Source organism: Podarcis bocagei (genome assembly GCF_964188305.1).
Source record: "Podarcis bocagei genome assembly, chromosome: 2".
NCBI lineage: Eukaryota > Metazoa > Chordata > Lepidosauria > Squamata > Lacertidae > Podarcis > Podarcis bocagei.
In genome coordinates, this window is record NC_138126.1 from 110,686,609 (window position 1) to 110,701,789 (window position 15,181).

The 15,181-nt window shown below is 44.3% G+C and overlaps 1 protein-coding gene across 4 annotated transcripts in view; it reads left to right on the forward strand.

Annotated features, from left to right (window-relative positions):
- Positions 1–15,181, forward strand: part of PECAM1 (platelet and endothelial cell adhesion molecule 1) — a 56,237-nt gene that overhangs the window by 6,139 nt on the left and 34,917 nt on the right. For all 4 annotated transcript variants that reach the window (XM_081181311.1, XM_081181312.1, XM_081181313.1 and 1 more), the window contains exons 3-10: positions 911–1,204; positions 3,919–4,218; positions 4,425–4,700; positions 8,388–8,639; positions 11,030–11,311; positions 11,773–12,054; positions 13,402–13,509; positions 14,506–14,533. In XM_081181311.1, coding sequence (XP_081037437.1) covers positions 911–1,204; positions 3,919–4,218; positions 4,425–4,700; positions 8,388–8,639; positions 11,030–11,311; positions 11,773–12,054; positions 13,402–13,509; positions 14,506–14,533 — 1,822 coding nt within the window. The remainder of the gene's footprint in view (positions 1–910; positions 1,205–3,918; positions 4,219–4,424; positions 4,701–8,387; positions 8,640–11,029; positions 11,312–11,772; positions 12,055–13,401; positions 13,510–14,505; positions 14,534–15,181) is intronic.

The following is a 15,181-nucleotide window of genomic DNA, read 5'->3' on the forward strand; positions in this document are numbered from 1 at the left end:
GGTATGTGTACCAACCAATCGCATGCTGCTGCCCCAGCTAGCTGGGGAAAGTTTGTTTCTCCTTTAGCCATCATGGACTCCATAAAGATAGCGAAATAACTTGGCACCTGGGGCAGCCTGAGAGGGAGGAAGGGAGCTTTTGACACCTATAATTCTCCAGTTCCACCCACTGCTTCTGTTGGGATGGAAGAAGGTGTCATACTTTTGACTGGATGAGGAAAGCACCCCCTCTAAAACATCTGTCTGGTGACTCTTTACTTGGGAGTACTGTGTCCCATGGGACGCGGGTGGCGCTGTGGGTTAAACCACAGAGCCTAGGACTTGCCAATCAGAAGGTCGGTGGTTCGAATCCCCACGACGGGGTGAGCTCCTGTTGCTCGGTCCCTGCTCCTGCCAACCTAGCAGTTCGAAAGCACGTCAAAATGAAAGTAAATAGGTACCGCTCCAGCAGGAAGGTAAACGGCGTTTCTGTGCACGGCTCTGGTTCGCCAGAAGCGGCTTAGTCATGCTGGCCACATGACCCGGAAGCTGTACACCGGCTCCCTCAGCCAATAAAGCGAGATGAGCGCCGCAACTCCAGAGTCGGCCACGACTGGACCTAATGGTCAGGGGTCCCTTTACCTTTACCTTTACCTTTACTATGTCCCATTGTGGACGGCACCACAGTTTAGAAGGATATTGGCAAACTAGAATGTACCTAGAGGAAAGTCACAAGGATGGTGAGGCGCCTGAAGGTTGCACCCAGTGCTCTTCTCACTCAGCGTGGACCCACTGAAGTTAATGGACCCAAACAAGACTAATTGTATTTACAAGAGCCCTGGCAAAAGGCACCATCTTAGAAGAGGCATTCCTCCTCCTCCTCCTCTCTGCCAGTGGATTATAAATTGTCACTAACATTTCTCCTTTCCAGTGTTCACCATCAATAGCGTGACACTCCGTGTTGCTCCATCTGTGGAAGTGAATAATGGAGAGTCAGTCACCCTCAACTGCTCTGCGGACATCAGCAAGAGCGAACAATTCCAGATGAATTATACTTTTTCATTTATCAAGTATGGACTGCTTCTGGTCAACAGTTCATCAGAGCAAGAGTGGGCAGATTATACAATCCCAACGGCTAGATTTTCTGATTCTGGAGAGTATAGCTGTGCGTTGGATGTGGAAGGGAAGAAAAAGGCCAGTGGTACTGTGGCTGTTCAAGTACATGGTGAGTGCTTCGTATTCATCCTCCCTATGTTTTCTCTAATATGACTGTATGCTAAAGTAGCACCATTGCTTATATCAGAAGTAGCTGATCTGTGGTCCTGGACAATCAACCCCAGCCAGAATGATCAATGGCCAGGAATGATGGGAGCTGTAGTTCAACCAGTTCTAGAGGACCACATGTTGGCCAAACCTGGTTAATGCATATGAAATATTGACCACTACATTCTCAATCTACCTTTGTGTAATCGTTCCCTCTACCACTGACACTCTTTCTTTTGATTTCTCTGTTGGTGTCCTTCCCAATTATCTCCTTGGTCCTCTACTCTTTTTCTGTTTAGTTTCATTATATCGTCTCTTAGCATTAATATCATTTTTGCTCAGCTGACCTTCAGCTCCCCCACCCCTGCTTCTTCTGTTATTTTCTCTCAATTTCTCACCATCGTTTCTTCACGTTTTCCTGCAGTTTCTTCCTGGATGTCCTGTCACTGCTTAAAATTCAGTTTATAACTGGGTTTCACCCCCCCTAATTTCTACCTTGCTCTCAATCTATCTCTCCCCTTCTCTCTCAACAAATTTGCTATTTCCCCCTTTCCTCCCTTCCTTGCTTTTTTGCTTTTGTTTACACATATGGCCCTCCAGATGTTGTAGGACTACAACTCCCATCCTCCTTGACCACTGGCCATGCTGACTAGGGCTGATGGGAGTTGAAGTTCCACAGCATATGGAGGACCACACTGGTTCCCCACTTCTCATTTAAAGTATTTCTTATTTGCCTTTCAGTATTAAGTTTTTTCCCCATCAAGGGACCTTCCAACAATAACAGCATAATCAATAATTACAAATAAAATCACAACAAAGACAAGTCAATACCATTGAATACTATCAATAAAACAATAATAGCAGCAGCTATAAATAAGTAGAGATTATATCACTCATTAAAAGACTGGGAAAATAAAAAATGTTTTGATTCAGTGCCTAAAACCTAGTCATCCAGGGCTGGCCTACCTATGAGTCACAGTGAGGTGACAACCTAGAGTGGCAGGATCCACAGGGGCAACATATGATGTTGACCTTTATTCTCTGCCCTGTTCCTGATGTAGATCTTCACTCACCCCTTCTTCCCTGGCAGGGAATGGGGTGCGATTTTGTGGTTTGCCCCAGGTGCCAAAATGTTTTGAGTTGGCCCTGTAGGCACCAAATGAGCATCTCTGACATCACCTTACCCCATATATGACCACCCGACCACTTTGATCTGTGGAACTGGCACTGTTACATGTGTCACATAATGCTCATTCCACACTTGTAAGAAATCAGTATTTGGGTGTGGCAGCACTTACACTTTGGAACTCCCCACCTATTGAAACCAGTCACATGCCTTCACTACGCTTTCTCTTTCCTGCTTAAAATATTTTTGTTTGGGCAAGTGGTAAACCTATCCAGACATTTCAATTTAGATTCGTCTAAATCTGTTTTTAGCTTATTAATTAGTTTGGAATGTTTTTGAATGCCTGTTTTTAACTGTCTTTAATCAATACTTTTAATGTATTACTTTTTTTGTAAACTGCTTTGAGGTTTTATTCCAATCAAGCAGTATATTAATTTTGCTAGAAAAAATTAAAGACCTGGGACATCACAGAAAAGACTCTGTCTCCAGTCATTAACTGCCATCCTTCTTCAATTTACAAATAAGATCCAGGGAAAAAATGCTTACCTTCCAACTGTGTCTTCCCAGATATACTAATAGCTCTGTTTTCAGTTTATGTCTACATAAACTCACCTTTTTAGGGGCCTATTCAGATAAGGGGCAGCAACATCTGATCAGGCCCCTATATTGTATCCAGTGTTTTTGTCTCTTTGTCGATTTCACCAGATTTATAGCACAACAGTACTGCTGAGCAACCTCTTTAGGAGACAGGCTTGCTTGCTCCCTCCCTTATTATATGATATGCTTAAATTCTACTCAGTACATGCTGTGTTATCTTTACTTAGATTAATATGAAAAATGGAAAAGAAAAACTTGTCTAGTTCTACAACTGACTGGATAGTCTTGTGTTTTCTGTTGTAAAGGGGGAAAGTAGGGCTTGAAAGGTAGAATTAATTTGCAAGTGGATCCCAAAAGACCGAGTTACAGGAGGGTTCCGCTTCAAAATGATCAGGAGGCACTGTTTTAAACATGTAGGCAAATCCTTTGCTTGGGATTACCTGTGTGTTTTGATTAGAAAACATCTATGTCGCCCACTCCAAGATTTTTTGTAGGCTTTTCCGGGGGGTGGGGAGTCTCCCCCAGCTGCTCCTTGCACTGAGAATTCTGTTTTTTGGTGAGAAACTGGGATGGAGAGAGATCTAGATCCATGTGCCTGCACCTCTCGGTGGCGGAGCTTCATGCTCTGGCACAGGGGGGCGAAGAGCAGGTGGGGGCGGGGCTGGTGCGCATCCCGGGGGCGTGACGCGCTGTCCATAGGGGCGGGGTGTGCATCCCGGGGGCCGGGCACCCAGCGCGGGCGGGGGGGGGGAGCCGCGATGGCACCCCGCTGGGATTGTGCTGCCGGGGACGGTGCGCTCCCCCTGCACGCCTCTTCCTCCTGCTTTCTCTGTAAAAGATAAAGAAAAAAGGCACCAGCAATCCCATCCAAGGGGTATTTAAAGTAACACCTAGTTTGCACCTCAGATAAGCATGTTCTGATTAACATCTCATGTTTGTTTTCGTTTCAAAAGGAATAAGGAAGCCCATTCTGACTGTCGAGAAAACAGAGGTGATGGAAGGCGAAACGGTGTCTTTAAGCTGTAAAGCACCAGAAGAAAAGGCCCCATTTTCTTTGAAATTTTATAAAAACCACCAGCGTGACCCTGAACAGCAGTGGGAGAGGCATGCATTTGCAGAAAACTTTGCCAAACTGGAATATCAAATTAATGCGGGGGACACCATTTTGTTTTTTGAATGCGAGGTCCATAAGACTTTGGGGGCTCGATCTGAGAAATCAGAGCGCAGTGACAAAAGAATTGTAACTGTCATTGGTAAGTTGGTCAATTTTTAACCTTTATTGTCATCCCTAAATATTTAAATAATTACTCCTGCAGGTCTAAAAGGATTTCTAGTCAAAAGCAGGTGTAGGAATGAATGGCAAACTACCAAAAGTAAACCATATACCATCTGTGCACGTTGTTTTATTTAGGCTTGGTTTAAATATATATATATTGGTTCCGCCCCCCTTCTGTTGCAGAACCATTTTCCGTTCCCACCTTAACCGTCCACCCACCACAGAACATTACAGAAGGAGATCACCTGCGTGTAGACTGTACAACCATCGCACGTCACCAGGATCGAATCAAAATTGAGATGATAATCCAAAAGAACAAAACGATTCTTAACAGCACGAAGTCTGGTCCGTCTGTGCAGTACTCTAAAGTAGCCACAATGGAAGACAATGGCAATTATATGTGTAAAGTGGAACTTGGGAGCGTGTCCAAAATCAGCACAGTAAATGTTGTGGTGGCAGGTAAGAGCTTTCTCTCACTTGTGCGAATTCGCACACATGGAATGCTTTTATTTGTACTAGGTCTGGACTTGTATGAGTATCCAGGGTTGGAATAGCTAAAGATCTAGATTTATAACCAGAAAGATGAAAGTTCTGGTCGCAGTTGCTTTGGATTGTGATAGGAATTTTATGGTCTTAGATATATGGCAATGTTCATGACCGCACGTACATAGATCAGCGCAGGAAGGCCATCCTGGAACCATTTTGATTCCTAAACTGACCAAATGTTTTCTCTGCAAGGTCAAACTGGAAAAGTCCCCCCATTGTCTCTTTCCTCACAAATCCTGTCTTAAGGCAGTGTTCCCCAACCACTGTTCCGTGGCACACTAGTGTGCCGCGAGATGTTGCCTGGTGTGCCGCGAGATGTTGCCTGGAGGGAGGCGGGCGAGTTGGGCGGCGAGAGGCGGGGCGGCGGCGGCGAGGAGAGGCCGCCCAGCACGGGGCTCTCGCCGTCTGCCTGCCTGGCTGCCTGCGAGCTCGGCGGGCAGCGCCTCCGTCCGCAGCGCCCGCCTCGCGGCTCTCATTCCCTGCCCCTGCCAAACCTCACCCGGCCAAGCCGCGCTCTCCTTCCTGCCTTGCTTTGCTGCCTCCTCCCCCCACCCCCAAAGCTTGGAGGTTCCCCGTCAAGGGGGAGGAAAAAAATTGAAACTTACACTTTCGTGCGTCCCTCCCGGCGTGACGCTGTGCGCTGACGTCACGGGGCTGTAATGGTGGTGTGCCTCGAGATTTTTTTCATCAAACAAGTGTGCCTTTGCCCAAAAAAGGTTGGGAAACACTGTCTTAAGGACACATTTAAGATATGAATAAGGTGTGAGCCTGTGACCTGGCCCAGGAAATAAGTATTTATCATTACAAAAGACTGGCCAGGCTACCAAGGAAATCCAATCAAGTAACCTGCCAGACAGGAGATAAACAAGGACAAGAGAAAAACAACATTTAAATTTCTGTGGTGTAGGTGGGATGTATCTGAGGGGTGGTCTTAGGTTACACCCCTTCTGTGATGTATGCATAATGTTTCTGGGGGTGGTCTTGATCTAGAGGATAGGAATTTCAAAAGTCTTTATAAGCCCTTGCACAGCATTTTTGGGGGTCCTCCGCCTTTCCTGCGAGTGAGGGGAGCACCCTGTTGCAACAGATCAATAAAGATCAAGCTTACTAGCTGCTTTGCTTCTCAATATTCTCTGGTTGGCCTGTTATTTTCTCCTACCAATAGGGAACCTATGTAAGGACTCTATATGGGCACTTGGATACCCCATAAGGGAAAAGGGCATATTTTTTATTTACAACAGGATGAAGGTGATTGAGAGAGGGGCAGCAGTATAGGGGAATACCGTATTAACCCGAATATAAGCCTCACTCCCCCCCCCAAATTCTGACTGTGAAAAGTTAAAGTGCAGCTTAAATTCACGACCTTACAAAAATTGGCTTTTATGATATCGCTGCTGAAACAGACATACGGTAAAATGGAACTGGTGTGAGTGCCTGTGGAATTTTAAGGGAGCAGCTTATATTCAGGTATTTTCTTTTTTTTCCTTTCCCCCCCTTGAATTTTAAAGGCGCGACTTATATTCGGGTGCGGCTTATATTCAGGCCAATACGGTAGGTGCATCGCGCTCCCCCATCCCACCCCTATTTGCACACTCCAAATTGTCGTACCTTCCTTGTGGCTTCCCTCCTGTGGTATTTCGATTGCAATTGGGGGAAAGGGTAGTAGCCGATCGTACAGTTCCATGTACTTGTGTGTAATGTGCAATCTGGCCTTCAGGCAAGTTGCAACCATGTGCAGGCAATGTGGTTCAACCCAAAGGTTATGTATAATCTCCACTAATAAATCAGTTCTGTTTATCCAGCTGAAGTCTGAAGACTCCCCCCCCCCCAAGGGTTTAGCAGACAACGCAACTAGTTTAGGGACTATTTCAAATAAAGCAATAGACCCAAGAGTGCTTTTTAGAAATTTCACATAAGTTGCAGGCACCTACGAGTAATTGCAATGTAGTCAGGCCTGCTTCTAATTTGATTCAGGCCTTGCCATGCTGCAAGGGGAGAATTTCATTCACGTTTAATGTCTGATGTGCTTTTACTGTTCAATTATAGCTGCTGATTTATTTGTGTGCTTTAGAGCAAGGGTCAGCAAACTTTTTCAGCAGGGGACCGGTCCATTGTCCCTCAGACCTTGTGGGGGGCTGGACTATATTTTTTTGGGGGGAAATGAACAAATTCCTATGCCCCACAAATAACCCAGAGATGCATTTTAAATAAAAGCACACCTTCTACTCATGTAAAAACACCAGGCAGGCCCCACAAATAACCCAGAGATGCATTTTAAATAAAAGGGCACATTCTACTCATGTAAAAACACCAGGCAGGCCCCACAAAGAACCCAGAGATGCATTTTAAATAAAAGGGCACATTCTACTCATGTAAAAACACCAGGCAGGCCCCACAAAGAACCCAGAGATGCATTTTAAATAAAAGGGCACATTCTACTCATGTAAAAACACCAGGCAGGCCCCACAAATAACCCAGAGATGCATTTTAAATAAAAGGGCACATTCTACTCATGTAAAAACACGCTGATTCTCGGACAGTCAGCGGGCTGGATTTAGAAGGTATTTGGGCCGGATCCGGCCCCCGGGCCTTAGTTTGCCAACCCGTGCTTTAGAGTTTTAGAAACGACTGTGTTTTGCAAGGATACATTATGTACTTGGTGCCTTTGTGTGGAGACCAAAAAATGTGAACTGAAAAACTAACAAACTAAAACCCAAACTTTTACAGTCATCTAAACAAATGAGTAGGTGAATGAACAGGTCCATTTGTAATAAAAGAGCAAAAATTAATCATCTTGACTCCACACAGCATGGCATGGCATCTCCTGAAAATTAGAAATGGAAGAGGCAGGGGAAGCTGTGAAGTGAATGTTCATACTGTGCATGATTTGTGACATTACTGAGCTGTGTGACATTAAACAGCATTTTTTGTATAACTTGTTGAAACACTTGTCAATTAGTGATGCGTTGCAATGTAACATGGCACTTTCATACAAGCAAGATCAGTCTGAGTTTATACCATGTGTATTCAATAAGCAGAGGGTACTTTTATCTTATGGGACGTGGGTGGCGCTGTGGGTTAAACCACAGAGCCTAGGACTTGCCGATCAGAAGGTTGGTGGTTTGAATCCCCGCGAGGGGATGAGCTCCCATTGCTCGGTCCCTGCTCCTGCCCACCTAGCAGGTTGAAAGCATGTCAAAGTGCTGGCGGGAAGATAAACGGCATTTCCGTGCGCTGCTCTGGTTCGCCAGAAGCGGTTTAGTCATGCTGGCCACATGACCTGGAAGCTGTATGCCGGCTCCCTCGGCCCATAGAGCGAGATGAGCACCGCAACCTCAGAGTCGGTCATGACTGGACCTAATGGTCAGGGGTCCCTTTACCTTTTTACTTTTATCTTAACACATGTAAGGAATTCCAGACCTTGTACTGGAAATCTCATGGTCTGAGGCTTGGCTTGGCTTTTTTTAGGTGCCTGGGACTATATAGACCTCTGAGGTCCCCCATCAATATCGAACGATTGCCTGTTTGTTATATTATAAATGGATCACGTAGGAAGGCACTAGGTAGATAACTTGTTTGTTCCCCACATATCTTTTGCAGAACTGTTTTCCAAGCCGATTCTAGTTCATAATCAAACAAGATGGGATGAAAACAGTTTGTTACAAATTGAATGTCGAGTTAACAGCTCACTGCCAATACATTTCTCAGTCATAAAAGACGGCAGAGTAGTGGCAAGCAGAGATGTCTATACTGTTACCAAGGTCCGTGTAAGCGACACTGGAGTCTATGTTTGTCGAGCTGAGATAAATGGGATTGCCAAGGAGAGTGCCCCTGCGCGGCTACATGTTTATGGTAAGTTGATTGAGAAATATGAAAGTCTTTCATCTGATGAAGCGATATAGTAGAATTATTTGCAGAATGGCGGCTTTCCTGGGTATGCTCACTAATGCAGATAGGTGATGGCCCCAGCAAAAGGGAGATCAGTAGCCCCACTCAGACAAGAAGGCAAGGTAAAGCAGTGTCAGCAACATGGAGAGGGGTCTAAGTATGGGTTTCAAGGAGCACAGCTAGTGATCCTGCAGCTAGGGCAGGCTACACAAGTCGTCTCAGTCTCAGCAATGCCCTGGATAGATAGATAAAACTTTATTCGCATTAGCCAATGGCCATAGCAACAATAAAACATTACAATATATGCAGAAAGAGAAATTTGATATAAGAGCACAATTTAAAGTCCTGAATCAGCAGTCAGTTTGTGGCCCTTATTCTGATTGCTCCTGCTGTGAACCTAGCAACCTTTGCTGTTATGTGCTCATTTTGATCTGATAGAAGAAAGGACATTGTGGCAGTGGTTGAGCGCCCTGGGATGGTTGGTACGAGTGGGGTGATGATCTCGTTCCTCAGGTCTTTGTAGAGAGTGCAAGACAGGAGGACTTGTGCCACTGTTTCGATGCTGCCATCTCCACAGGGGCAAAGACATTTCTCAGGTGGGATCTTTCGGAATCGACCCTCAAGTACCGCAGATGGCAAAACACCCAGTCTTGCAAGTGTAAAAGCATGTCTGTATTTTGGGATAATAAGTTTGTGCAGATATGGGGCCAGAGAATCAAAATGGAAAGGTGGAAAATGAACGTACTAAGGACAGAATTTCTTATAGTGGCCAGGTTGTTCTGATGCCCGATATCTTTTAGATGTAGACCAATTAGACTGTTTGCTTTAGTAGGGCCCATAGTGACTAGGTGTTGTGGGGATAGGCCACAAGAGTGAAGTTTTTGATAGACGGTTTCAAGCCAATGCCCTGGATCATTACAGCCTGCGCTAGGTGTTCAGGTTCTCAAGGCCCCACCTCTTGAATACTGCATCCGGCCCCATGCAAGACTGGTGCTTTCTCTGCAGCTGTTAGCTGCTTCTAGGCCCTGGGGTTTCAAACTGTGGGGCTCTCTCTGTGGACCAATCATCAGCATGTGGTGGCAGAGGTGCCTTCTCAGGATTTCAGAGGAGATGTGCGCAGTGGAGGCTGCGTGTCCACATTTTTACAGTGCTCTTCAGTCAAATAGGCTCCCACCGCAACTCACAAAGAGCAATAAGAATTAGGCTTACAATCTGAAAAAGGAAAAGAGGGGTTGTTAATGGCACAGGAACCCAACTCCCCTTTACTGCTCACAGGTGGGTTAAGATTACCGGTAGTTTCTTTCAATGAACCGTGTGTGGCTTGAGAGTGAACACTAAAACCCACTGCAACCTACATTCCTGTTGAGGGCCAGCCATGCTAGGAACAGCACAAAGACCCGAGATCCCTTGGGTTTCTTCTGACATCATCAGCTCTATCTCAGGTGGCATTCAGCCTGCATCAGTCCTAATAATACTGTGCTGATATTATTCATCATAATCACCTCTACAAATGAGAGCTGGAAGAGTAGTGTGCTTTATCAGGGTTTAGCCTTGGGAGTTGTTTTCAAAAAAATGAGCCATATTTCCTGTATCATCAGATGTCAAGGAAAAAAGCAACTATTCTATTTTTAAAAGACATCTGAAAGCAGCCCTATTTAGGGAAGTTTTTAATATTTAATGCTGTATTGTTTTTAATATTCGATTGGGAGCCGCCCAGAGTAGCTGGGGAAACTCAGCCAGATGGGCGGGGTATAAAAAATAAATTATTATTATTATTATTATTATTATTATTATTATTATTATTATTATTATTATTATTATTAATTTAATTAATTATCAGCATAGTCGTACCTTGTTTTGTGACTGGGATCCGTTCTGAAGCCCTGGCCGCTAGCTGAAAAGGACACAGGGCAAATTGCCGTGTCTGTGCATGCGCATGGAGCGGTTTACGCTTCTGCGCATGCGCGAGCAGCAAATTCTGAAGTAACCCATTCCGGTACTTCTAGGTTTGCTGCAGACATCTGCCAGAATGGATGCTAGACGAGGCGGACGTTCATGGAGGTATTACTGTACGTTGGCCTGTGAGGTTTTCCCTCTTGAAGGCATTTTAAAGAGGGAATGTTCCTGAAAACATGCACAGTGCATTTCCCTTGGTCTCTAAGGTGCTACTAGACAACTTTTTATATTTTTTATATATTTTGACTGCTCTCTGTGTGATTAGAGTTCTTCAAGTGCACAGAGCATTGTTTCCTGGCAGCTTTGTGCATTTCTTATTGCTCACCTTATGAAATGACTTTAAGCAGGATTATTCATGTAGCTGCTTATGCACCTATTTCATTTAATTCTTTTTCCAGCTCCCGTTTCCAAACCAAGACTTTCCCCACCGACTTCCCAAGTAGCAGTATTGGGGAAGGTATTCACTGTAAACTGTTATTCCAGCAATGGAACTCTACCTATAACATATACTTTGTACAGAGGAGGCATATATGTTAACAAGACAGAAGTAAGAGTAAATGAACCGGCAAAGTTTTTGGTCAAAGCAACCAATGCACATGTTCCAGAAGACTACAGTTGTGAAGCTAAAAACGGCCATTCCGTTCCACAACGAAGCACTCGGGTAAACATTACAGTGATAGGTAAGTGTCTGGTGCTTTCTTAAAAGAGGCACTTTATTTTTGTTTTAGAAGGTTAAATGCTTTAACTCTTCTAAGCAGTACACTTTACTATACATCATTTCATATCTGTAATAATTGTAATAATTTTTGTATATACACTTCGACACAACTTTTTAATACATTCAGAAACACTTATCTGACTGTTCATTATTGCTTTATTTTTATTTTTAATTTTGTGTAATTGTTGGAAAGATGTAACTCAGTGCAACTATGTTAAACAGTGACTTCTTTGAACTCAAAAACAAGGAAACAAAAGTACTAAATAACTAGGTTGTATTGGCAGGGGTTCTTCCCATGCTAGTTAGAAATGAATTCTATGTATAATTGCTCTTAACTTAACCTACTTCCAGCATTTATAATTTGCCATCTAGCCAGCACTTCTCCACTGCTGTTCAGCCTTTTCTCTGTACTTTAATCCACAGCTCCAGTTGGTAGCATAAGCTTGGGGAGACCTTCACATGGAGATGTGGAAGATGGCAAAGAGCTCGCAATCTCCTGCTCTGTTGGTTCAGGATCTTATCCTATTGAGTTCACCTTCTTTAGAGAAAACCACCCCAAACCTTTGTATAAAGTAACAGAGAAGACAAAACGCATTGCTGTTTGGTACAGAGATAGCCTTACAAGCCAAGATGGAGGGAAGTACTTTTGCAGAGCTGACAACCAAGCAAAATCACCTGTAGAGAGCAACATGATGACTGTCAACGGTACGTTCTGTTCATGGATTGATTGATTGATTGATTGATTTGGACATATGGTGCCATAGCATTCAAATTGATGAAATTCTTTAAATAGCACCTCGGGTACTAATGCATTTTGATCCAAATGCTACCCATATTTCAGGAGGCTCCAGATAGGTGTATTCCAAGGTAGCCTAGTTTGGACAGTTATTGTTGGTCACGGGTCTCCAGAATTGTGTACATTGACAGTAAATATGTGTGGTGACAGAATGTATTGGGCCCCAAATCCTCCTTCATTTGTATTTGCATTTTCTGCAAGGATATTCTTGGGATAAAGGGGAAAGAGAAGAGTGGCCAGAAGCAAGGAGGATGAGGCTCACGAACCTCTTCAAGGCACACCTGCAGTGTAAACTTTAAAGGGGTTCTAGCAGATGTTTCCTCGTTCTAGGAAACCCTGGAAATGTCGTTCGGCAAGGGTACCTTGGGGTTTCTAGTGGTGAATTGTCAGCGCCCTCGTGTCATGTCAGTGGAATATTGCTTCTTCCTGAAGTTAGAAGGAGGGAAGTCAAATAGGGGGGTTTGACAACATTACTAGAGCCAGGGCTTTTTCGGCTGTGGCTCCAATCTGGTGGAACGCTCTGTCACAAGAGACTAGGGCCCTGCGGGACTTGACATCTTTCCGCAGGGCCTGCAGGACAGAGCTGTTCCACCAAGCCTTTGGTCAGGGCACAGCCTGACTCCCTCCTTTGGCAATCTTCACAGAACTTTAGCCTAATGGTTGCCATCAATTTGAGTTGAATTAATTTTAATGAAATGATTTTAGAATGTTGTATTATTTTATTGTTGTTAGCCACCCTGAGCCCAGCTTTGGCTGGGGAGGGCAGGATATAAATAAAATTTATTATTATTAATTATTATTATTATTATTATTATTATTATTATTATTATTATTATTACTACTACTACTACTACTACTACTCCCTACATCAGTGTTGCTTAAGTTCCAGGTGGCCTGTTCATTGAGTATTCGTCCTGATTTGTTTTCAGGGAAGTTGGACGGATTTGTGTCAAGCAAATATTTATCCCACATTTTCCAGCGCATCTTCCTGTCACTTTCCTTATTGAAAAAGTCTGATTGGGGGAGTGGGAAAGGATGAATGCTCAGTAAACAGGTCACCTGGAACTTAAGCAACCTGAGAACAGGAATGATTTTGGGGGTGGCAATATTTGTACACATTTTTCATACTGATGTGGAAATGCACCCTTGAGCATCAGAAGAGATTTGTTGCTTCTTGTGAACGATTGGTGTTGTGCGTGATGGTGGTGATATCATACCATGCCTGACACATGATCTGCTTTCCCCTTAATTTTTAGTTGTTCTGGCTTCATGGAAGAAATGGCTCATTGTGGTAATCATCATTCTGATTTTCCTTGCTATTGCCATTGCGGCTTCCTGGTGGTATGTTCGGAAGAGGGCAAAGGGTGAGATACTTTCTTTAGCATTCAGATGTGGGGTGAATAGAACAGATGCTTTTCTGTCTATACCCAGGGTGGCTATAGACTAGATGCTGCCCTCCAAATGTGTTGAACTACAACTGCTGCCATCCCTGACTTTTTACCATGCTGGCTGGGGCTGACGGGAGTTATAGTCCAATGCTAAATAGTGCTATTCTGATGAAAGTAACAATATTCTGGTCAAAACTGTGGGTTTGGTCTTTTTGATTGCTATAGTGTGACAGCGAAGTTCATGAAAGTGGTATTTAATGCTCATTACATTAACTAAATGATTCCTGTTTGCTTGTTTTTAGTTTAATCATTTTATTCGTATTTGCAATAGCTGAAAAATAAAATTCAATGTTGCCTGTCCCTGTGTACCACTGTACACGGACGCGGACTTATAAAAAATATTGGGGGGGGGGCCCCGGGAAAGCTCATGAATAATAAATAAGCTCATGAATATGCAAATAAAGTGGCGCCGCCTCCTCGTGAGCGAATAGCGCCTATTAATCAGCTCCGGAGTGGAAATTGGGGGGAGCTTTTGCTCGGGAGGGAGGGCAGGAGGCATGCAGCCCGATCTTGTGCGTTTTGGGCTGGGGGAGGGGCGGCGATGGCGCTCTGCTGGAGGGGCGCCGGAGATTATTGGGGGGGCGGAGCCCCCCAAACGAATTTTTGAGGGGGCTCGGGCCCCCTCAAGCCCCATGGAGTCGGCGCCTATGCCACTGTATACATTCATACTTTACACATAACTTTGTGGGTTAGTAACCACGAGTTGTTATTAACAACCAAATACCAATGCTCATTGTTGGACATAAGGCAGTGCTGGGTGAGCTACGAACTGTTTGTATTAAGAATTCTTCATCCCATCAGAGCAGCAACAACATATGTGCTAACATGATTTGCTTGTTCATTTATTTATGCAATTGACTTTCTATACATGTGGTATATGTTAGTAATTTGCTGTTATTTTCCCTTATGAAGCTAAAGGCAATCCTTTGGAGTTGACTAGGTAGGTTGGCTTTCTTACCGTGCTAATAGTGAGTTATTTCTAATAAATGTGGTGATGATGTGTCCCTGATGCTGTCCTGTGCATAGGCATGTTCAGGCATTCACCTGAACATTCAAATGCTCAAAGGGTGGACAGGAGCAGTAGTTCACATGCAAACACTGCCCCAACATACTTGCGCACAACCCACCCACCCCAGCCCCCGTCTTCCTCAGACTGCATGGGGTTCTTCTCATACCTACTTGAACGCAAGAAGACTCCTCTATGTTATCAAAAGCCCTGCTTTATCAGAGTCAGCCGTAGTAAGAGGTGTTCTATTCATATGCACGAAAATGCCAGCAAAAGCCCTTTGCAGACATCACCCATACGACAGGAGGAAGACTGGGGGCTGGCAGGGTGGGTGGAATGCAAGGAGCACACGGATGTTGGGGATAAGGTTTGTATATTCACCCCTGCCCCGTCCACAGATGTGTCATTTGCCTGTGCAAATCTTTTGTGGTGGAAATGGTAACCATAATCCAAGCAGATACAGTGGTACCTCAGGTTACATACGCTTCAGGTTACATATGCTTCAGGTTACAGACTCCGCTAACCCAGAAATAGTACCTCAGGTTAAGAACTTTGCTTCAGGATGAGAACAGAAATTATGCT